This window comes from Peromyscus leucopus, chromosome 5 (genome assembly GCF_004664715.2).
Source record: "Peromyscus leucopus breed LL Stock chromosome 5, UCI_PerLeu_2.1, whole genome shotgun sequence".
In the NCBI taxonomy this organism is placed as follows: Eukaryota; Metazoa; Chordata; class Mammalia; order Rodentia; family Cricetidae; genus Peromyscus; species Peromyscus leucopus.
This window is the reverse complement of record NC_051067.1, coordinates 74,953,247-74,975,191: the sequence shown is the minus strand read 5'-3', so window position 1 is coordinate 74,975,191 and position 21,945 is coordinate 74,953,247. Positions and strand designations below refer to the sequence as shown.

The following is a 21,945-nucleotide window of genomic DNA, read 5'->3' as shown; positions in this document are numbered from 1 at the left end:
ATCTCCCTGAGTTTGAGGCCAGCCTCGTCAACATTACAATAGCAAGCTCCAGGCCAGTCAAGGCTAGATACAGTGAGTCCCTGTGTAAAAAAAAGAAAGAAAGAAAAAATTCCTACCCCAAAATCAAGGTAGAGATGATAGACCAATGTTGACCTCATGGTAAAGCACATCTGCACACATGTCAACACACAATCATACGTACATCATACATAGACACATATGCTGCGTCCTTGCTCATCTTTTCCCTCTTGATTGCTCCTGCTCTGGCCCCATTAGTCTGATTCAGCTGAGGGTGGGTCTGCTCATGGAAGGTTATGTTGGTTCCTCATGCTGTAGGGATTTTAGTGAGGACTTTGGTCTTTGCCCCAAGATGAAGTCACCCAACGACAGTATCACAGCACATGTCTCCATCACTAATCAATATGTCACTGCGGTTTAGTCGCAGTCTTGAAACTCCCCAGAAACCTTTGCCTTTGCTGGAACGTTCCTACCGCCACACTGCATAAGACTGCTTTCCAACTGCCTTTCTACCCTTGCCTGGAACTCACTCCCCTGTTTATGGCCTGTCCTGTTAGTTGGTTTCTCCATAAATCCTACGAAGTATGCTGGCTCTTCTGCTATGTAATGCGAGCAGGCAGCAGCCTCGGTACACAAGTGCCATGTCTTCAGGAGAGCTCATTTTATGTCTGTTTCACTGTAAAATAAAGAACCACTGCAGAGACTGAGTGGAGGCACGCAAAACTTGTGCATGAAGCATCCATGTCCAGCAGTGTTTATTACCATCAATAGTGGGATGGCCTAACAGGGCTTCCACAGGGCAGTGCAAGCTCAGAACCGCGCCTGACTCATGAAAAGCAATTTTTTTAAAGCGGCATATTGACCGGTGCTCTCATTGTCACTGTCGTTTGGAAGATGTTTTGATAGGAACCATTCTTTTTTCCCCACCGTCTTTTCCTGGTCTCCTCCCTAGCCGCCCAAGGATGCTCCTCCGCCCTCCCCGCCTGAGCCAGAGCCAGGGTCAAGATTCTGCCCCTTGTGGACCACAGGTTCCCATCGCCCCGCCCACCGGCCTGGACGGCTAGCGGTCTCCATGGAAACCCACTCAGGGGCGTGTCAACGTCACGCCTGACAGGAATCTTCGCCTATTCACTTAAAGTTTTCTGGGCGAAGAACGCCACAATGGTTTCTGAGTGGTTCATCCTTAATGGAGGGCGGGAATGAGGCGGGAGCTGTTGCCATCTCTACCAACCAAAAGCCGAGATAGCTTTGATGGATAGGTGTAGCGGGAAGAGGCCAAGAATGCCGGTTGTCACCCAACCGGCTGGCCGCTGTGAGGAGAAACGGCCAATCAGAACGCGGAGGGGGCGGGGCTAAGGGACCGGTTGCTCCGGAAGTGGAGGGAGGGGGTGAAAATGGCGCCCAGCTCGAAATCGGAGCGGAACAGCGGGGCCGGGAGCGGCGGCGGCGGCCCTGGGGGAGCCGGGGGGAAGCGGGCAGCGGGGCGGCGACGGGAACACGTCCTCAAGCAGCTGGAGCGGGTCAAGGTGAGGCTTGGAGCCTGAGGCGAGCGCGCCGGGGTGTGAGGAGGAGGGGACGCGGGAGGCGGCCGAGGGAGGGCGGCGCGGCGAGGTGGGGGCGGGGCCGGGAGGGGGCTGGGCGGGCCGGGCGGTGGGGATGAGGAGGGGATGGCGGGGCTGAGGCTGGAGCCGGGGCGCGGGTCGGGGTGGGAGGCGGAGGTTGACGACTTGGATGGAGCAGGCTGGGCGCGTCACCTGCAGGGGGCCTGGAGGAGGGCGGCTGGGCCGGATCCTCGGGGAAGGGGCTCGGGTGGAGGAGGCCGGGGCGAATCACGGAGGAAGGAGCGGGGATGGAGGCGGCTGCGCGGGTTACTGTAGAGGCTTCCCGAGGAATCTGGAGGAAGGGAAGACCCTTGCTGAGACCCATTTTTCAAAGCCCCGCTCCGCAGTGGAGCTTGCCGCCCAGCTCCCCACCCCCGTGGCAGAGTCCCTGCCGCTGGCTCCCGGCATCCAATGCCTGGTGCTCCCTCTCTGTCCCAGCTCTGACCGTCACGGAGTTGGTGTACCTGGGTCTGCCTCACTTCATTGATGTTTCCAGAGTAGGGCCAGGACTTCTCAGAGTGGAAGCCGCTTGATCAGGGCTCGGTCTCCCTCGTCAGATTGGGACACCTGGAAGGGCAGGAATGTGAATATCCTGTTAAGTGGGCAGCAGTGGAACAAGATTGGCTACGTGCACTAGAAATTAGAAGCTGCGTGAGGGCAAAACCGTGCCTCATCTTTTTTAACTGGTGCTCCCTAGGCAGGGCTGTGGCTCTGTCCTTAGCCTGGGCGCTCCCTGGGCAAGGGTTATACCCTCTCTGGAAGGCTTGGCCGACAGAACCATTCGCTTTGTGGGTTGAGATGTACTGAGGGCAAGGTGCCAGCCCTTCCCATGCAGCTCTTTCCCACTATCTTCTTGAAGGCAGGCCAAAATAGCTTCCCAGTGGTCAGTGTATGCCTGTCAAGTTTCCTCAGATCCTTCCTTGGTGATGTTTTATCGTGTGACGATTGGCAGGTTGCAGTTAATTAAGAAAAGGATTTGGCTAATAATGGATTGGAGACAGTTTGGGAATACTGGGTGCTTTGGGTTCTGGGGTTTTAGCCAGTGAGATGGCTCCATAGTGTACTTGCCACCAAATCTGATAACAATGTGAGTGTGATCCCCAGGACTCACATAGTGAAATTGGGTAGCAGACTCCTGCAAATTGTCCTTACCTCTACGTGGGTTGTAGCCTGCACAATAAATACATTCTAAAAAGAGAAATGGGTCCCTTTGTGGGATAATTGAGAGCAGGCAAATGAATGCATGGCCCGCATCCTAGTCTCTCCTATCTCATGGTCAGCTTTCAGGATCCTTCCACAGGGAGAGGATGTTGGGCTTAGGCTGGGAGGACTCTGGGTCCACAGGGGTAGGGCTGGGATACAGCAAGGGTCCTTGATGGGGTTAGGGTGCTTTGTTAAGTCATGTGGCCTAGGTGTCTCCCTCTGCCCCAGCAGTGGGCTGTGGAAGCTGCTCAGCTTCCTTCCTCTGGTAAGGAGGCAGGGAACCACTTGACTGAAGAGCCCTGGCTGTCTTCTCCCCAGATCAGCGGGCAGCTTTCACCTCGTCTTTTCCGGAAGCTGCCCCCCAGGGTCTGCGTGTCCCTCAAGAACATCGTAGACGAGGATTTTCTCTATGCAGGGTGAGGCTGAGGCCAGGCTGGGAGGTGGCAGGTGGGGCTGTGAGCTTGTCCTCATCTGGCCACTGTGCCCGTTCTGCCCACAGCCATATCTTCCTGGGATTTTCCAAGTGTGGCCGCTACGTCCTCTCCTACACCAGCAGCAGTGGGGATGACGACTTCTCCTTCTACATCTACCACCTCTACTGGTGGGAGTTCAACGTCCACAGCAAACTCAAGCTGGTAGGACTGGGCTGGCCCTTCAGACAGCAGGGTCTCAGCAGCTCCTGCATCATGCAGGCTGTGTGTAAAATGGCAGCGATGTCCCAGTGGGGTGGCCCTTGTGGAGCTGCTGACTTTTTAGTTCAAACTGGTAATTTCATGTGGCTCAAGGGGCATGTACAGCCCGTCTGACACCCTTGGCCTGGGCGGGATGCAGGCAGATTTCTTACATTCACACAGGTTGGCATAGTGGCTTTAGCCCCCTGCCCCAAGGTGGGTGTTGCTTCCGTTTCTGTTGCACATGGGCTTCGTCACCCGGAGGGAGCCAGGAGAGAATATATTCAGTCAGGTGTCTCCAGCTGGCAGGGCTCTCTTGGCTCAGACCTTCCTGGGCAGCTTGTGAGGGGAGCTCTTTTGTAGCCTGGTTGTGGTGTAGATCTTCATCCTCTGGTCAGCCCCCGCTTAGCCTCCCACTGACTGAGCGTGCTGCTCAGGTCCGGCAGGTGCGGCTCTTCCAGGATGAGGAGATCTACAGCGACCTGTACCTTACTGTGTGTGAGTGGCCTAGCGACGCTTCCAAGGTCATCGTGTTTGGTTTCAAGTGAGACGCGGGGCAGGCAGGGTGGCCGCGGGGCAGGCAGGGTGGGCTGGTAGCCCTAGACGGGCTTCAGGCTGAGGGTGTGCTACCCCTAGTACCCGCTCAGCCAATGGGATGCTCATGAACATGATGATGATGAGTGATGAGAACCATCGTGACATCTACATCAGCACTGTGGCTGTGCCACCTCAGGGTCGCTGTGCTGCCTGCCAGGATGCCAGTCGTGCCCACCCAGGTGAGGCATCAGGGGCCCTGGGGGGATGCATGGCTGCCGGCCCGCCGTCAGGCATCAAGTGAGCTGTAGTGTGTCTTGCTGCAGGGGACCCGAGCGCACAGTGCCTGCGGCATGGCTTCATGCTGCACACCAAATACCAGGTGGTGTACCCCTTCCCCACCTTCCAACCCGCCTTCCAGCTCAAGAAGGACCAGGTGGTGCTTCTCAACACCAGCTACTCACTGGTGGCCTGCGCTGTCTCTGTCCACTCAGCAGGTAGGCCCATTTCTATTCACAGGCAGACCAGGAGACCTGGCTGAGAGGGGTCAGCCTCGAGGGAGGCTGGTGCATCACCCCCCACCCCACCCCCACCCCCGTACTGTGCACTAGCACATTCCAGAGGCCGACATGTTCAGTGATGGCCTTGTAGCTACTTGAAATACAGCTTGTCAGCCCAGGAGCTGCTTTAGCAACAGTGGGCTAGAGGTTATTCCTCGGGGCAGGGGGCACTGCTGTCCCTAGAGGCACTGCTCAGGTACTGAGCTCATGCCTGTAGGACGGACTCTGTTCCCTCCCCAGCATGACAGAAAAGAAGATGTGATGCACTCCAGTTACTGTGCTCAGAGGACAGGGCTATGTCCTAAGCAGTGCACTCTTGGACAGTTTGTCACAGTGTGAGCATGAAAGACAATGTTGTTACAGTGTTGATGGTGTGACAATGGGCAGTACCATGAGCCCCATAGCCAGTGGTACCTGCCGTGCGTGCATCCTTGGTGTCAGGGAATATCAGTGACAAATTGCATGGTGTCTCTTCTGTTAGACAGTGTCTCTGTAGCCCTGGCTGGCCTGGAACTCACCATATAGACCAGGCTGGCCTCAAACTCACAAAGATCCCTGCCTCTGCCTACTGAGTGCTATAATTAAAGATGTGTATCACCATGCCTGGTGTCTTCTTTTTTTGTTTTAATTTTTAAATCACATTTTATTTATTTATTGTTCTGTGTAACAGCCCTGGCCTGGCTGTCCTGGAACTAGCTTTGTAAACCAGGCTGGCCTTAAATTCACAGAGATCCTCCTGCCTCTGCCTCCCTGTGATTAAAAGCATGTGCCACCATGTCTGGCATGTTTTAATTTTGTATTACTTAGAAAATCTTTATGTGTCTCCGTCTGTGCATGGTTTGTGTATACATGCATGTGCCATGTACATCAGGATAACTTTCAGGAGTTGATTCTCTTCTACCATGTGGGTTCCAGGAATTTTGAATCCAGGTCCGCACACCTAGTGGCAGATTCCTTTACCTGCTAAGCCATTTCTCCATGTCTTGCTAGAGGGACATGTTAGGAAGTAGTGTGATGTCACTGACTGGCAGGAATAGAGTGAGGACCTGTGAGCCTGAGCCCACAGCTCTGCCCTGCTGACTCCCCACTTCTGAGAAAGCCTGAATTCGTCGGGGGGTGTTCAGGTCCGTATCAGGGAGCAAGGGGCCTCCTGGTGCCTTCTCTGTGGTAGAACAGGGTCAGGTCAGTGTCCTGTGGACACCAGAGAGAGACCACAACATACACAATGCATCTGGACACAGACACAGAAGAGAAATCTAGAGCTGGGCACTACTTTTGTTTTGATTTGGGGAGAACTCAAGAGCATTCCCATTAAGATGGCTGCCCTGGGGCAGGGGAAGGAAGAGGCAGGGTAGAGTGCATGGGACCAGGCTGCCCAGCAAAGGACAGGGCACTTTATCCTAAGGCTCAGCTTGAGTTCTCCCCAGGCCTGCCTGGGCACCTCTGTCACTGTGGAGGGTAACTAACCTTTACCAAGGCTGTACCAGCTGACTGGTGACCATGAGCCTCCCACACAAGGCCCAAGCAGGACTGGGGACTCTTAGCCTGAAGTTTGGTATCAGCCTTGTCCTCAGCTGGAGTTGAGCATATCCTGGAAGTTTATGCCAAGCCATCTTCAGTAATCCTCCTTTCCTGAAAGTGTCCCCCACGGCCTCGTAGACAACAGCCTCTCTGAGGGGCATGGTGCTGCTTAGAGGGAGAGCTGTGGCGCTCTTTGGTGGCTTGCCAGCTCCTCTGCTGACCCCCTTCCTCTGATGAGTGTGGCCTGTCTGCCTGAGCTGGTCTGGCCGCATGGTGAGAACTCACTTGTCGGTCCTCACTGTACACTGAACCCCGAGGGCACAGCTTTGTGCACCTCGTTTGCTGTGTCCTTTCCGAGTAGCATATTTGTTCAAAGGTGAGGTTTGAGGCTGGGGGTGGCTCAGCAGTGGAGTAAAGTCTCCAGGTTCTGTTCCCAGCATACTTTTTTAAAAGTCTTGAATGAGTGCGTGTCTGCATAGATCTGGTCTTTGTGTTCAGAGTGTATGTAGTTTCTGAACTCATACCCTTTGAAGGATTTCACACTGATTTCAGGACAGGAAATGCTCCAGGGGGCTCCTTCGGGTGGATTTCTAATAATCCGGGCTTTGAGGCAGCTCAGAGTAACCGTGAACCGTGGTGACATATCCCCCTTCATGCTTCCTGCAGGTGACAGCAGTTTCTGCCAAATCCTGTATGACCACACAGCTTTGCCCCCAGCCGCCCCCAGCTCTCCAGGACCCTGGAGCCCTGAGGCAGCCCCTGCCTTCCCCAGCCTTGGCCTTGAGGTGGCCCCAGCTCGGCCCTCTGGAGCCTCCGAGCCCTCACCAGCCATTGCCAAGGCCAAGGAGTTTGTGGCTGACATCTTCCGCAGGGCCAAAGAGGCCAAGGGTGGTACCTTGGAGGAAGCTCGGTTGCCCTCGGGCCTGGGGTCCTCAAGTAGCTGCTGCCGCTCATCCTCAGAGCCACCAGCCCCAAGTGGGGAAGTGGTGCCCAGGGACAGTCCTCCTGCATCAGAGGCATCTGCCCCGGAGCCTGGCTACATCAACTACACCAAGTTGCACTATGTGTTGCAGTCTGGGGAAGGGACAGAACCTGAGGATGGTGAGGGGGCTTCCTGGGACAGGCTCTGGGATGGGGCAGTCCCAGGAGGACCCTTGGCCTGCTCCTACCCTGTGCCTGCCTCCCCAGAGTTTGAGGATGACAAGATCTCCCTGCCCTTTGTGGTGACTGACCTCCGTGGACGCAACTTACGGCCCATGCGAGAACGGACAGACATGCAGGTGGGTAGCCATTGTGCAGGCCGTGGGTGACCCAGGATCTGTGGGGTGGTTGGCACCACCTACCCCTGGCTCTCTGCTGTCTGTCCCCAGGGCCAATACCTGACAGTGGAGCAGCTCACATTGGACTTCGAGTATGTCATCAACGAGGTCATCCGTCATGATGCCACCTGGGGTCACCAGTTCTGCTCTTTCAGTGACTATGACATAGTTATCCTGGAGGTAAGGCTAGGGTACAGCAGGAGGCTGGGGTGTGCCCACTAGAGGACCTCTTATCTATAACCGTCACTGCCTACTCCCAGGTCTGCCCAGAAACCAACCAGGTCCTGATCAACATTGGCCTGTTGCTCCTAGCCTTCCCAGCCCCCACTGAGGAGGGCCAGCTCCGGTAAGTGGCAGGGCCCTTGGCTAACCCTCACATGGTGGCCATACCCAGCCCCTTCTGTGCAGGGTGTAAAGGGTGAGCCCATCCTGTCACTGGTGTTTTGACAAGCCAGTGCAGGAACTCACTGGCCACCCTCGTCCTCCACCATCACAGACCAAAGACCTATCATACCAGTCTAAAGGTGGCCTGGGACCTCAGCACGGGCATCTTTGAGACAGTCAGCGTGGGTGACCTAACCGAGGTCAAAGGGCAGACCAGGTGAGGCAGGGCAAGAGGGGGTGGCCAGGGAAGCCTGGCCAGTTGGCAGGAAAGGCTCCTCTTGACTCATTGCCTGGTCTCCAGCGGCAGTGTCTGGAGCTCCTACCGAAAGAGCTGTGTGGACATGGTCATGAAGTGGCTGGTGCCAGAGAGCAGTGGCCGCTATGTGAACCGGATGACCAACGAGGCGCTGCACAAAGGTAGGAGCTGCCCACTAGTGCCCCAGCAGGGCAGCACGCTGACCTTACCCTGGACCCCAGGGCATGCTGAAGGGAGTGTGCATGCGGGACACGCAGGGTGCCATAGATCTGAGTGCCGTGCCGCTGTGGGCTTACTCAGAGGGCTTAACTATGGCTGGAAAAGGGGGTGGAGGAATCATCAGGGAGCCTGTTTCTGGAACTTTCTGGGTCCAGTTAACCCATGGAAGTTGTCTGCAGGACTAGACAAGTGCATCATGGTCCTGCATGTCCTTCTCTGCAGGGTGCTCACTGAAGGTTCTGGCAGACAGTGAGCGGTACACTTGGATTGTGCTGTGAGGGCTGGACCGCCCTGGACCCTGACTCCAACTACCTCCGCAGGCCCGGGAGAGGACCGCCTTCCTGGGCTGGCCCTGCAGGGGCCACAGCTGGCACTAGTGTTAGGTTGCGGGAGGGGACTGGTGCAGCAGCAGCCTCTGGTGGCCCAAGAGTCTGGATGTGTCTTTATTTATGCCTATTTAAGTTGGGAAAGGGCAGAGGGAGGAGCCCCTCAGGCCTGGCCTGCCCTAGCAAGTCCAGTCCTGCTTCCTGTGCTCTGGCCCTTTCCTTGGCTGCAAGGTGTAGCCCTTAGGGAGGCCCAGTGGTTCCGGCCTCCCTCCCCTGGGGTGGGAACCCTGTGGCCACCTGGCCTTGTTCTTCATGTACTAAATGCTTTATTTCTGAGCCTGGCTGGTGTCCCCGTTCTGTCCTCAACACAGACACGCCCCCAGCCCTGCTAATCATCAGTAGACAAAGATCACAGCAGTATTTATTGTTTTAAGAAAGACTACAAAAAGGTAGAAAACAGCACACTAGACTACCACGCGCGTGGGTACGTTCACCACTGGGAAGGGAGGCCCCTGGGGAGTGTGCAGGACCACCCTGAAAGCTGTAGCACGCGGAGCACACAAAATAGTGATTTCTATACAGTAGGCCGGGTTTCCTTTTTTTTTTTTTCATAAACATCTATCACAGATTGAAGACACTGAGAAAACGGGAACGGATAAGGCCATGATGGTTGGAAAAAAACCAACAAGTTACTGACTCCGCTCAAGCGGCACTCACTAATCACACAATAGTTACAGGGGTCGGGGGCACGGCACGGAGGAGAAGCATCTCTGGGAGCAGGTTTCGGTCACAAGCCGGTAGGGTGGAAGGCGCAGGGCGCGGCCTCAGGTCTGGAGCACCTGGCCCTGCAGCCAGCCGGATGCTCCTCTTTGGAAGCTGGAGGCCGGGGGCCCTTCACAATCTGCCCCTCTCTGGGCTGCGGGGCCAGGAGAACCCAGCTCTGGAGAAGGTGCGACACCCACAGCTTTAATTGCACTTATACCAAGAAAGGGGAGCAGTGGGGCTGCTGCTGCTGCTGACAGTGGGGGTCCCCGCGTGCCACCCACCTGCGCCTGCCCAGGCTTGGTCTGCCCAGGCAGGCTGTGCAAAGCCAGAGAGCAGAATAAGTTAACAGTTCGCAGGGGAGGGGCCGGCCTGCTGCCCTCTGGGGTGGTAGTGGGGGACAGGGCTGCGAGCTGGGGCGGGAGAGAGGGGCACCTGGGCAGGCTCCTTAAGGCACGTCTTTTGTGTCACGGTTTGCAGCTTCAGTTCTGCCCGGCCCGGCCCGGGATTGTACCGGCTCCACGGGAGGGGGGCTCCCCAGCCTTCCCTGTCACAGGGGCCCTCTCCAGCTGTCGTGGGCTGGAAGGGTGACAGTGAAGCCACAAAAGCTGAGGGACCGGGCCCTGGCTTGGAGGGACTGACCCTGGCCTGGAGGGTCAGCAACGGCGGGTTGGGTGGGCGGAGGGGGCAGGGACGTCTTGGGCTTAGCTGGAGGGCAGGGCCTGCACAAAGAGGCCACGTGTGTCGGCCCGCGCCAGCTTCGCCGGTGGTTCTAGGGCTTCTGGGCCCAGAGCCGGGGACTCGCTGCCCGCAGCCAGCGAGATGTCTTGTGGCAGCTCATCCTCACTCTCCTCCTCCTCCTCTTCCTCCTCGTCTGGAGCACAGGGAGCAAGCCCAGCTCAGCGAAAGGCTGTGAAATTTCTAGGGACACCCGGCCTCCCTGTCAGGTGCTCCCACCCCTGGAACCCAGGTCCTAGGTGGGGACATGCACTACTACCTTTGTCAGGGTCCAAGGGGTTCAGCGAGGTGGCCAGATTTGCAAACTGGAAGAAGACAGAGGAGAAGGTTAGGAGTCCAGGGCCTGAGCCTATCCGCATCCCCAGTCAGTACCTCACCGTGCGCACCTCTCCCATGACTGCGATCGGGGTCTCGCCCTTGGCCTGGGCCACGCGGTGCTCGATCAGATAGTACATGTACTCGTCATAGAGCAGCCGGATGAGGTGGAAGGAGCCGAAGCTGGCAGCGCTGCGCAGGGTCAGGTCCCGGATGACCATGGAGCTGGGGCAGTGACCGAGACACTGTCAGGCCTGCAGGGCTTTTTCCCTGGTGTCTCCCGTGAGCTAAAGGGCTTTCCTAACCCTACCCACCACTCCTCACGAGCACACCTTGGAGGGGGCTTTCCCTAACATGCACTGGGGTTCCCGTCTCATCCCCCCCAGCCAGAACCCCAGCACAGGCGCGCACCTGTAGAAGGACCACTTGAGGAGGAAGAGCTTGGCCGCCTTGGGGAAGCCGGAACTGCCCTGGTAGGGCTTGAGCACCTGGCTCACGACGCCGTCCAGCCAGGCTGCCCATTGCTCCAGTGAGTTCTGCTGCTGCAGCGTCACCTTGAAGTCCTGCTCCAAACGCTGCACCACCCGGTCCTCGCAGCGGCACACCCACGAGGCCTGCTCCTGGAGCGCAGCAGGCAGCCTGCTCAGCCTCCTTTCTCTCCCGGTCGCTCCCTCCCTCCCTCCCTCCCATCCCAGCCCACTGATGCTCGCTCACCTGCACATTTGCGAAGTCCACACGGTTGAGGTCGCTCAGCATCTGGTTGATCTGCGCCGTATTCTGTAGCACGGCTCGCGCCGCCTGTGCCAAGTGGTTGAGTGACGTATAGCGCCGCAGCGTCTGTGCGAAGGCGCCGGCCGCGGCCACCTGCATGGAGACAGTAGGTTAGTGCCTTCCACACAAACCTCGCCCGGCCCAGCCTCACCTGTTGCCTTTTCTTTTTTTTTTTTTTTTTTTTTTGGTTTTTCGAGACAGGGTTTCTCTGTGTAGCTTTGCGCCTTTCCTGGAGCTCACTTGGTAGCCCAGGCTGGCCTCGAACTCACAGAGATCCGCCTGCCTCTGCCTCCCCAGTGCTGGGATTAAAGGCGTGCGCCACCAACGCCCGGCTTCTGTTGCCTTTTCTTAAAAACCAGTGTGCGTTACCGTTCCTGTCTGGAGATCAAGGGAGGACCTCCAGTACTGATGTGGCTCAGAGGCTCAGCTCACTGCGATGACTGGGCTATCATTTTTCTATTTATTTGGGTTTTTCGAGACAGGGCTTCTCGGTGTAGCCCTGGCCATCCTGGACCAGGCTGGCCTTGAACTCAGTGATCTGCCTGCCTCTGCCTCCTGAGTGCTGGGATTAATGGCGTGCACCACCGCTGCTGGCTATTTTTTATTTGTGTTTGTGTGACGGCTCACGTATGAAAGTCAGAGGACTTGTGGTCGTGGTCCTCTGCGTCCACCTTGTGGGTCTCGGGATCAAATTCAGGTTCCTAGGAGTGGAAGGCAGGCACCTTTATGCACTGAGCCGTCTCCCTGGCCCTGACTGGCACTTTTTTTACTGTGTATGTGTGGTGGTGATCAAACTCAGGTCTATGTTCACACTAAGCCGGCACTCCACCACTGAGATTCACTCCCCAGCCCAAATTACTGGGGTTTTTGGTTCTCCCCTGTGAGGCAGGGTCTCACTGTGCAGGCAGGACCGAGGTGACCCTTCTGTCTCACCCTGTGCTGGGATTACAGGTACGCATCTTCACGAATGCCCTGCCACTCTGAATTTAAGACACAGCGAAGAGCCGCGCCCCTCCAGTACTGAGCCCATGGCCCTGCACAGACTTGGCGAGGGTGTACCACTGAGCTCCATATGTTTCAATCAGAGCAGCCTCGGATACCTGTTCCGTGAGGGCAGAGCTCCGTCACCACGGACCCACGTTGCTGTCAGTCTTCAGAGTGCACACAGCGCGGACCAATGACTGTGAGGCCCGGCAACTGCAAGGCCTGCTTCCTGCGCTCTCTACTCTTGCGGGCTCTCCCTGTCTTTTCTGTCTAGGTGAGGAGTGACTCAAGGCACCCAGACTGTGTGGGCTGGGGGTGCAGCTCAGTGGTAGAGTCCTTACTTCCCTACTGTGCATGGAGCCCTGGTTCCTCTCCACCACTTTGGTAACAGAAGTAGACACCAGAGCAAGTGCATCTTGGTGGATGGACAGCACCAATCAGGTGTTGTTTGTTTGAATTCCTTATACATTAAAAACATCTCTGGACAGCTAAGTTACTTCTTCCTCAGTCAAGAACAGAGCTTCCATTTGTCTGTGTGGTTTTGTTTTGAGACAGGGTCTCCGGGCTGGGCTGGTGAAACCAAAGCTGGCCTTGTACTGGAAGGAGCTATAGGTGTGGACCACCGTTCACTACGCTGTTGCAGAAGACAGTCTTGCTGAGCAGGTGGGGCACACCTTTAATTCCAGCACTCAGGAGGAAGAGGCAGGGGAATCTCTTGTGAGTCTCAATAAATAAATGAATGAATGAACAAATAATGTTTTAAGTGCTGAAACCCTGGGAGCCTTTCAGAAATGGGTCCAGAAGGTATACGGCACAAGATGATGCCTGGAGCCTGCCCTGGGGCCCTCGAAGGGAACCAGTCCTCACAGGCACACAGCAGGTCTGCAGACAAACCTCCCCACAATGCTGCGGCCTGGCTGCCCAGGCCACCCCTCACCTTCACCCGCAGCATCTCCTCAGGGATGTTCACCATGGCGTGAGTGAGCCAGCTCTCTAGGCTCTTGGCAAAGTTCCGGATTGCTTGGGTCAAGGCACCTGTGGAGGATGCGGGTGCTGGTCAGGGTGGGCGGGGAGCCTTCCGGGGCGGAGCACAGACAGCGGCACTCACTGGGGATGGCACTCACTGGGGATGGGCCGCAGTACGTCAGGGATGAGGATCTCCACCAGGCCCTGGTACAGCACGTTGTCACAGCGCTTGGTCCACTGCAGCACGGGCTGGAACTTGGAGAGGAGCACCAGACTGGCCCTGGGCAGCCGCTTCTCTGCCTCGTCGTGCCTGGGGGGACACACTCAACCTTCAGTCAAGGACATGTGTAACCCCCACATGCAAGGGTGACCCCCTCCGAGCCCCAGGGACTCACACAGCCAGCGAAGGTGCCTCGTTGGGCTGGCTAAGGTTATATCTCCAGAAGGTCTTCCACAGTGTTTCTACCAGTGTGAACTGGAGATTTACCATGACGTCCACAATGGCCTGCAGGGACAGGACTTCACGATGGGGATTGGGCAGGGCCAGCATGGGACTTCCTGCCCAAGGCTGCATTCAAGGCTGGCCCACCCACCTACTCACTCACCATCTGACTGCCCTACCTCACAGTGTTCCCGGTACAGGACCTGGAAGGCCTTGACGTCCCCAGGGCCGACGCCCTCAGGCAGCACTTTGCCCTGGAGGTCCAGCTCAACAAAATCGGGGAGACTCCTGGAGGCATCTATGGGGAGGGCGCCATGAGGCCATGTCCACCTGCCTACCTCTCTTGCTACCTCAGGGTCCTAGTCTGCCTATCGTCTTCCCAACGTGGTGAGGCTCAAGCAGGGTGAGCTCCCGGCCCAGGGCCCAGGGCCCCTCCACAGAGCATAGGAGGTGCTTGGGCCTGGCCTGGCCTGCTGAGTGACGGTTCTGACTGGTCCTTAGACACCTGGTCCAGGCAGCCTCCCTGCCGAGACAGCAGGTGTCTACAGGCCCTATTAGTACCACAGGGGTGCAGTTCAGGGTTAACATGGTCACCAGGGCCACACTTGACTGATCTCCCATATCTTTCTCCACTCCCAAGCCACAGTGCCACCATGTGGCCATGAGACTTGGCAGCTGTTAAGGGCACCATCAGGCCTTGTTCCCCCTTTGTCACCTTTAGTGTGTGTAGAAACTGAACACATACCCTGGGTACACACAGGCTCTCTCAGTTACTAATCCTAGTCACATGGACACAGGGCTGCAGGCCAAAAAGGATGGGATCCCCTGTCATGTTAGTGGACCATCCAAGGCATTACCTGTCAGTGTGGGGTTCCGCATCACCAGGCTTCACTGGGTACACAGAAGCACTGGCTACTGAAAGGAATATAAGATGGTGCACACCCTGGGGTCTCAGCACTGGAGGCCGAGGCAGAAGGCTCATGAATTCCAGGTCAGTCCTGACTATACAGTGAGACCTGGTCTCCAAATACAGGGCAGGCTAGGCATGGTGGCACACACCTTATCCCAGCTCTTAGGAAGTAGAGGCAAGCGGATCTCTGTGAGCTAGAGGCCAGCATGGTCTACATAGTGAGTTCCGGACTAGCCAGGACTATACAGTGTGACCCTGTCTAAACTGCCCACCCCCTCCCCCCCAAAACAACGGGGTTGGGAGATCTTAGAAAGGTTTCTGGGGATAGAACAATCCCACAAAGACAGAAGGAAGCAAGCCTGAGTGTCCACCAGACTCCCCCTGTGGCCCTCCTGGGTCCCCGGAGGCAGCAGGCAGGCTGCCCTGCCCTGCCCATCGGCTCTCACCCAGGAACTGCTGGTACTGCTGCACCTGGGCGCTGATGTCTGCCAGCCCTGTGCTCTGCTGCCCCACGGCAACACCGTTGGCCACGCCCTCCATCTTCTGGATGGGCTTGAGCCTGGAGGGGAAGGGGTAGTGGGGTGGCTGGTGGGGAGATGGGCCAGCTGGGGTGAGGGGAGATGAGCCACCTAGCACAGGGGGGAGCCCAGCTGTGTGGGGACTAGGTTTTTGAAGGGATGTGCTGGGGTGGGGGTGAGTGGCAGGTGAGGACTGATGGAGGGGTGGTTGGGTCACCTGGGAGGGACACGTCACCTGGTGGGGGACAGGCAGGCTGATGACCTAGGGCATGGTCAGGTGGAACAGCAGTCAGCTCTGCAGTCCCTGCTCCGTCTCAGAGCAGGAGGCTCCTACCTCTGTTTCTGGGAGAAGGGCTGGCCTCGCATGGCCATGTGCTGCTGATCCTCCATCAGCCGCAGCAGGGGTGAGCTGGCTTTGATCCGCAGGCCGTAGTAGTGGTACTTAGAGTTGCCCCTGGAAAGAAAGGGAGAGGTGCTCTACCAGCTGGGCAGGACACCCGGGGTCTCACACAGCTTTGCTCTCTTTTCAGGGCCTGGACAGAGAAAGCTACCCTGCTCAGCTGAGGAAGCAAAAGGCACCAGGTGGCAAGAGTCACCGCTTGCTACCAACTCTGATACCAGGCAAGCACTTAGCTTGGTCCTAAGGGCATACGAGGTGCTTATACTGAGCATGTAACCCCACTTCCTCTCCACCCTATGAAGGGTGTTCCTGATAGCTTGGACAGACATGAGAAAACTGAGACAAAGAGATCAAGTACATCACCAAGGATAGTATGAATGAATGAATGAATGATGCCTGAGCTACTAACTGGAAAAGAGATGAGCAGACACCAAGGGATAGCTGAGTAAGGAGATGGAGTAAGTACAGAAACGGGAAGGCACAGCCAGAGCAATGTCCCAGACGTAGGCACAGGAAGTAGAGCTGAGTGGAGTGAGCAGGAGCAAGAGTTCTTGCCCTGTGGTTCAGACCCACTTGGAGTTGGGGTGGGTCACACGAGCAGAGAGCATATGCCCTTGGGGCCCAGGGCAGCTGAGGGAGGGGGGTGGGACAGACCTGGTGCCCAGGCGGCGGGTGCGCAGCCCCATGAACACTGAGCGGATGAGCTTGCCGAAGGAGCGGCGTTGACGGGCTCCAGCTTCTGCTCCTGACAGTGCAGCAGGTAATGGCAGTAGAGGGTGCTCCGAGGCAGGCTCACGCCCTCGGCGGTCTCGTAATTGTCTAGGAGCCACTGGACCTGGAGCACACAAGAGGGCAGGACAGTGCTGACAGTCCGTGGCATCCTTGGAGACTGGCTGCGTGCTCTGCCACTGGGTTCCACTGAGGTTCTGACGGCCACCCCGCCGGCGTAAGGCACATATCCTGTCACAGTATTCCTGGGAACTACAGTCTTTCAAAGCCTCTGGAACAGCGCTGACCAGTACACATGCCACTAGCCACCTGCAGCTACTTAAAGACAAGGTTGGTAATATATGAGGAATGAAAAGCCAATCTCCCCAGGTCACAGAGTAAGAGTCCACCTAGAAGTGACATTATAGAGACGGATAACAGATCATGGTTCCTGAGGGGCTGAAGATGTTGAAAGGGAGGTAGAGGAGGGTAAATATTAAGAGCTGAGATCTCTAGGATGAAATAGCTCTACATTTTTTCCTCAGTGCTCAGTGCTCCGGATGGAACCTAGAACCTCACGGAGTGAGGGAAGCCTTTGCTGCCTCATTTCTGTATCTTGACTGTGGCAGGCATCTCTCCACATCTACAATTCCATGGAGCAAGCCTGGTGACATGGTGATACACACCTAAACTCCCAGCACTGGGGAAACTGAGGCCATTTTGGACTACACAGGGAGATCTGTCTCAAAAACAACAGACAGGGGGGCTGGAGAGATGGCTCAGAGGTTTAAGAGCACTGGCTGTTCTTCCAGAGGTCCTGAGTTCAATTCCCAGCAACCACGTGGTGGCTCACAACCATCTGTAATGAGATCTGATGCCCTCTTCTGGTGTGCAGACATACATGCAGGCAGAACACTGCATGCATAATAAATAAATAAATCTTTAAAAAAAAGGCGGAAACTGCCCCCGGCCACAAACACTGTCTGCTAGGGAAACGGGGCTGAGCAGGTGAGCAGGTGAGCAGGTGAGCAGGAGAAGGTGTACTGCATTTGTCACGGTCCTTTTGTTTGTGTGTGTGTGTCAGTGTTCACGTGAGAGGGCACACAGGAGCTCGTGTGCAGCGCGTGTGCACAGGCCGAAGGCTGGGGCTGCCGTCTTCCTTGGCTGCTGCTTACTTTGTTCTTGTTGTTTTTATTTTATGTGTATGAGTTTTTTGCCTACAGTCTGTCTGTGTACCACACATGCCTGGTCTCCACAGAGGCCAGAAGAGGGTGTCAGGTCCCCTGGAATTAGAGTTACAGACAGCTGTGAGCTGTCATGTGGGTACTGGGAACTGAACCCAGGGCCTCCAGAAGAGCGGCCAGTGCTCTTAACCACTGAGCCACCTCCCTAGCCCCACCCCACCCCCACCTTGTTTTCTTGAGAAAGCATTTCTCACTGAACCTCACAGTCTGGCTGGCTGCCCCAGGTACCTGTCTCTGCCCTCGAGCACCGGGGTTTATAAACTTGGGGAGGTGCTGGGGATGCAAACTCAGAAGAAGCCCTTGCTTTCACAGCAAGCCCTTATTGTCCAGGACAGGCACCAAAACACACATGCACACACACACACACACACACACACACACACACACACACACACACACAGGCACGTACACACGCACTACAGTCTCTCAGTGACCTCAGCCCCCAGGGCTCAAGAGCAATCCAGGCCAAGCGGCGTCTTCTCCAGCAGGCAGGGCTCTTACTCCCTCATCAGACCCTGGTCATTCTACTTGTGTGTGTGTGGTTTTTTATTTTGTTTTTGTTTGGTTGGTTTGGTTTTTTCAAGACAGGATTTTACTGTGTTAACAGTCCTGGCTGTCCTGGAACTCACTCTGTAGACCAGGCTGGCCTCAAACTCACAGAGATCCGCCTGCCCCTGCCTCCTGCCTCCTGGGATCAAAGGCGTGTGCACCACCATTGCCCGGCATCATGTGTGTGTCTTAAGCAGCACCGGAGGACCCACAGCATTGTGAAATCACATGGTTCACACCAGTACCCTTTAAAATAGACTAAATAATTAGTGAGGACTAGTGTAGTAGTCAGGGTGCTCTGGTGTGTAGGGGATGGGGGGGGGGGCGGGGACAAGGTGTTCTGACCCAACCCACAGTCCCTACTGATAGTGGGCCTGACTGGGGCTGGAATCCAGTGCCACCAACAGTGACTCTAAGAGCCCAAATCTCTCACTTCCTATCTAGCTGTCACCAGTTCTGACTAAGGACATTTCTGTGACTGTCCCTGAGCATTACACAGCAGCTAAGGTACAGAGCACTGAGCAACACCTAAGGTCACACTGCATAGGACACCAGGCTCCTGGGTCAGGTGAGCACTGGACCACTGAGCTAGAGTGCCTCGGGCCCAACTTCTCTACCCTGATTATGGCCAAGTTCCCTGCCACCCCTCCCAGGTGCTCACCTCCCGTTTCCCGAGTGAGGTCAGAACACTTACTGTGGCCGGTGAGGCACGGGTGGTGTGGGAATAAGACTGGCTGGCGTTGCCTAGCATGTAGCCGCCTTGGATCACGTAGGTGCCTGCTCCACTGCTGCCGCCGCCGCTGCCGCCGCCACCGCTCCGCCGCCACCACCATTGCTGCTGCCACCTCCCCCGCTGCCCCCTGCCCCCACGCTGCTGTTGCTGGCCCCAGCCTCACTGCTGGAGGAGCTGGCGACAATCGGGCTGCCGGACACATACATGGGCACGGAGCCACTGCTGGCCACAGTCTGGGAAGTAGCCGGCGTGCTGACCTGGGCAGCGGTGCCTGGAGCCTCATAGTAGCTGGTGCCTGCTGGTTGCGTGTAGATCGGCGTCTCAGGGTAGGGGTAGGTGCTAGAGCGGCTGCCAAGAAGCAGACATGAGGCTATGATCAGTGAGCCTTGTCCAAGGAAGTAGGGATTCCAGGAGAGGACCGGAGAAGCCACAGAACACCAGGGTGGCCCACCTTCACTTGTAAGAGACTCGGCATGGCCTAAAACTGAATGGGCAACCACGTCCTTGGTGTTTTTCTAAAGAGATTTCTTTATAATTATTGATTCCTCGGAGGGGACACACAGGTACCACAGCACACGTGTGGAGGTCAGAGGACAACTTGTGGGAGTCAGATCTCTCCTTCCTTCCACCATGTGGGTCCTAGAGATCGAACTCAGGCTGTGAGGATTGGCAGCAAGCACCTGCCGAAGCATCTCCCTGGCCCTCTGTGGGTAGCTGTCACTGAACTGGGCAGCACTCTGGTACGGGGCCACCTCCCTTGCTGCAGAAGTGGAGAAAACAAGGTGGGGTCCAGAATGCAAATACAACACACACTTCCCTCAGCAACAACAAGTAAGTCCTGGGTCCAGGGAGGGAAAACCCAGAAGGGATGACAAAGTCCCTAAGACGGTCGGGCAGACAGAGGAGTGTCTGTGACTGTCTACCTTTCCTGCAGGGGCTGCCCCTTCAACCCAGAACACGAACTGACGGACTGTTCCGGTAACACGCTGCAAATCTAACCGTGCAACTGTGCCAGGGCAGCTGGGCCATCTTTGGAGGCTGCAAACTAAAGTGGGCCAGAGCAGGGTGAGGAGAAGAGGACGACGGCCTTGCAGGCCGCCTAAACCAGGCACAGTGGACAACCAGAGACAAGGTTGGAAGGGTAGGAAACGATGACCCTAAGTGCAGGTGGAGGCCTCTGTGGAGAGGGGACAGGCAGAGCCACCTCTCAGCTTCTGTCTCTGAGCCCACTTAGTATGTCAGGGATTAAGACATGAAAACTTGAGCCTGGCCGGTGGCTCAGGGGGCGGGGTGCTGCCAACCAGCCTGAAGCCCTAGGTTTGATCCCCGAAGCCCATGGAGCACACAGACTCTAGAGTTGGCCTCTGCACTGCACTTACTACATGGTGTACATACACCCATTCTCTCCACCATCTCCACACACAAACGAGGGCCAGTACGACAGCTCTGGGGCTACAGATGCATGCCACCATGCCGGGCTCTTACACAGGTACAGAGATCTGACCTCAGGCGCTCATGTTTAGTAAGCAAGCAACTGACTATTGAGCCTTCTCCCCAGCCTCCAAGGAAAAGTCTGAGACAGAATATTCAGCCTGTGTTTCTGAAACAAGAAACGATCCATTTCTTTTTTATTTGAGACAGGATCTAACTGGGTAACTAGCCTTCAATTCAAGATCTTCCTAGGGACCGGCAAGATGGCTCAGGAGGTAGGGTGCTTGCTACCAAGCCTGAGGAACTGAGTTTGACTCTGGGGACCTACAGGATGGAGAGAGAAGACTGACTCCTTCAGGTCTCATCTCCATATGTGCACCATGGCACGCACATGCCCCTCCCATTACAAATAAATCAATGTAATAAAACAATCCGCCTGCCTCTGCCTCCCCAGTGCTGCTAAAACAGGGTAGTTTTATGCTCAGAGCATTTCTGGGTAGTAACAGAGAAACAGACACTCTGTGGGGCATTAAAGGTGAGATCTGAGAACTGAAGAACTGCTTTTTCCTGATTCATATAGACAGATTTAGTCAGGCAGTGGTAGCACACATCTTGAATCCCAGCACAGGAAAAGATCCGCCTGCCTCCGCCTTCTGAGTGCTGGGATTAAAAGGCATGTGCCACCACTGCCTGGCAAAAATGAAAAATTTATGTCGTAGAAATGTATTTACAAATATCTCTATATATCATATGTATACATACATGTATTTTTTTTTCTTTCCCTTTCCTCCTAAAATCGAAGTCCATCTAGCCACACAGGCCCTAATTAGTGGAGGTGCCCTACTAACTGACCAGTGTCTATTCTGCTACCAGCAGCCTATATTCCTGGTAGTTCTGGCTGCCCCTGGGAAGCTCCCATGGAAGTGAGGCTATCACCTCAGGCTTGCTGGTCAGTGGGGAGCTGGAACTGTGGCCCCATGCCCCAGACAGATCTGTGCCGCCCCCCCATCCCCTCCCCCGTCACTCTGCCCACTTACATGGCACTGGCTGCGTAGCTGGCGTCACCACCCTCCACATACTGCACCTGGCTGGGGTACACATGTGGGACAGGCACCTGCTGGAGCTGCTGTACCTGAGGCAGGAGGAAGAACAGGGTCGTGGGTCAGGGCTGGCCACAACCCAGTCTCCCTGACACCCAGAAAAATCCCCAGCCCATCAGGGTTCTCTGAATAACATGGGCCAGAGGCCAGAGGCTGAAGATGGAAGGCTTTGGGCTGTGGCTGAAAAACAGGAGGTGCTGGGATTCTGTTTTGGTTGGGAACAACAGAGGTTGAGGATGCTGACGGGCACGGGAAGGGATACCAGATAGGTGGTAAACACAGGCACGTGTGTATCTGGTTTGTAATTAAAGATCGGGCCTGAGGGGCTCCTGGAAACCTGAAAGTTTCCCAAGCAGAATGTTCAGGGTGGAGCCTGGAGAGGGGTCAGTTTATGGGATAGAATCTGAAATGACTGACAACACCTTAGGGGCGGGTACTGGATAACCCACCTCCACCCCCAACCCTGGTTTGCAGGGGTGCAGTCTGGGACTTAGTTCCTGAGGCAGAACCTGTAAAGACAGCACTTTGGGGGCGGGGCATAGACATCTCACTCCTCCCTCCTTGGACTGCAGGGGCGGAGCCTGGGGCCTGGACTTGGCTTGGAGGCGGGGCCGAAGCGGCCCGGCGGGCGGGACGCCCCGCCCCCGCCCGCCCTCCGCCCCCCGCTGTGCGTCCGCGGTCCGCCGCCACCTACTTTGAGGGCGGTGCCGAACACTAGCACCTGGGGAATTCTGTGGATCCTGACCCTCAGGTCGGGGCTGG

General features: G+C 56.3%; 2 protein-coding genes and 2 long non-coding RNA genes across 5 annotated transcripts in view; 3 read left to right on the top strand and 1 right to left on the bottom strand.

Moving 5' to 3' along the window:
- Positions 1-1,368: 1,368 nt before the first annotated feature.
- Positions 1,369-8,948, top strand: Dcaf15 (DDB1 and CUL4 associated factor 15). Of its 2 annotated transcripts, none has more exons than XM_028858623.2 (13): positions 1,369-1,544; positions 3,141-3,238; positions 3,322-3,457; positions 3,931-4,037; positions 4,130-4,269; positions 4,354-4,524; positions 6,775-7,209; positions 7,297-7,388; positions 7,479-7,607; positions 7,688-7,773; positions 7,924-8,028; positions 8,113-8,228; positions 8,509-8,948. In XM_028858623.2, exons 1-13 carry the CDS (start codon positions 1,413-1,415, stop codon positions 8,562-8,564), a joined length of 1,803 nt encoding a protein of 600 aa, XP_028714456.1. In that variant the 5' UTR covers positions 1,369-1,412; the 3' UTR covers positions 8,565-8,948. The 2 variants fall into 2 exon arrangements, with proteins under 2 accessions (XP_028714456.1, XP_037061930.1); XM_037206035.1 differs by having other exon boundaries at positions 1,398-1,544; positions 4,339-4,524.
- Positions 8,949-9,021: 73 nt separating this feature from the next.
- The window catches only part of Rfx1 (regulatory factor X1), a 36,696-nt gene continuing 23,772 nt past the window's right edge, over positions 9,022-21,945 (bottom strand). The window contains 16 exon segments of the mRNA XM_028858622.2: positions 9,022-10,248; positions 10,372-10,417; positions 10,499-10,652; positions 10,839-11,047; positions 11,142-11,291; positions 13,120-13,217; positions 13,307-13,458; positions 13,544-13,653; positions 13,770-13,888; positions 14,947-15,059; positions 15,353-15,472; positions 16,073-16,136; positions 16,139-16,253; positions 18,614-18,735; positions 18,738-19,000; positions 21,121-21,215. Coding sequence (XP_028714455.1) covers positions 10,079-10,248; positions 10,372-10,417; positions 10,499-10,652; positions 10,839-11,047; positions 11,142-11,291; positions 13,120-13,217; positions 13,307-13,458; positions 13,544-13,653; positions 13,770-13,888; positions 14,947-15,059; positions 15,353-15,472; positions 16,073-16,136; positions 16,139-16,253; positions 18,614-18,735; positions 18,738-19,000; positions 21,121-21,215 — 2,100 coding nt within the window. The 3' untranslated portion in view covers positions 9,022-10,078.
- LOC119088054 lies at positions 11,229-13,120 on the top strand. Its single transcript, XR_005091631.1, has 3 exons — positions 11,229-11,308; positions 12,150-12,456; positions 12,738-13,120. It is a non-coding gene; the product is annotated as an uncharacterized LOC119088054 (long non-coding RNA).
- LOC119088055 lies at positions 15,470-20,523 on the top strand. Its single transcript, XR_005091632.1, has 3 exons — positions 15,470-15,876; positions 16,242-16,477; positions 18,364-20,523. It is a non-coding gene; the product is annotated as an uncharacterized LOC119088055 (long non-coding RNA).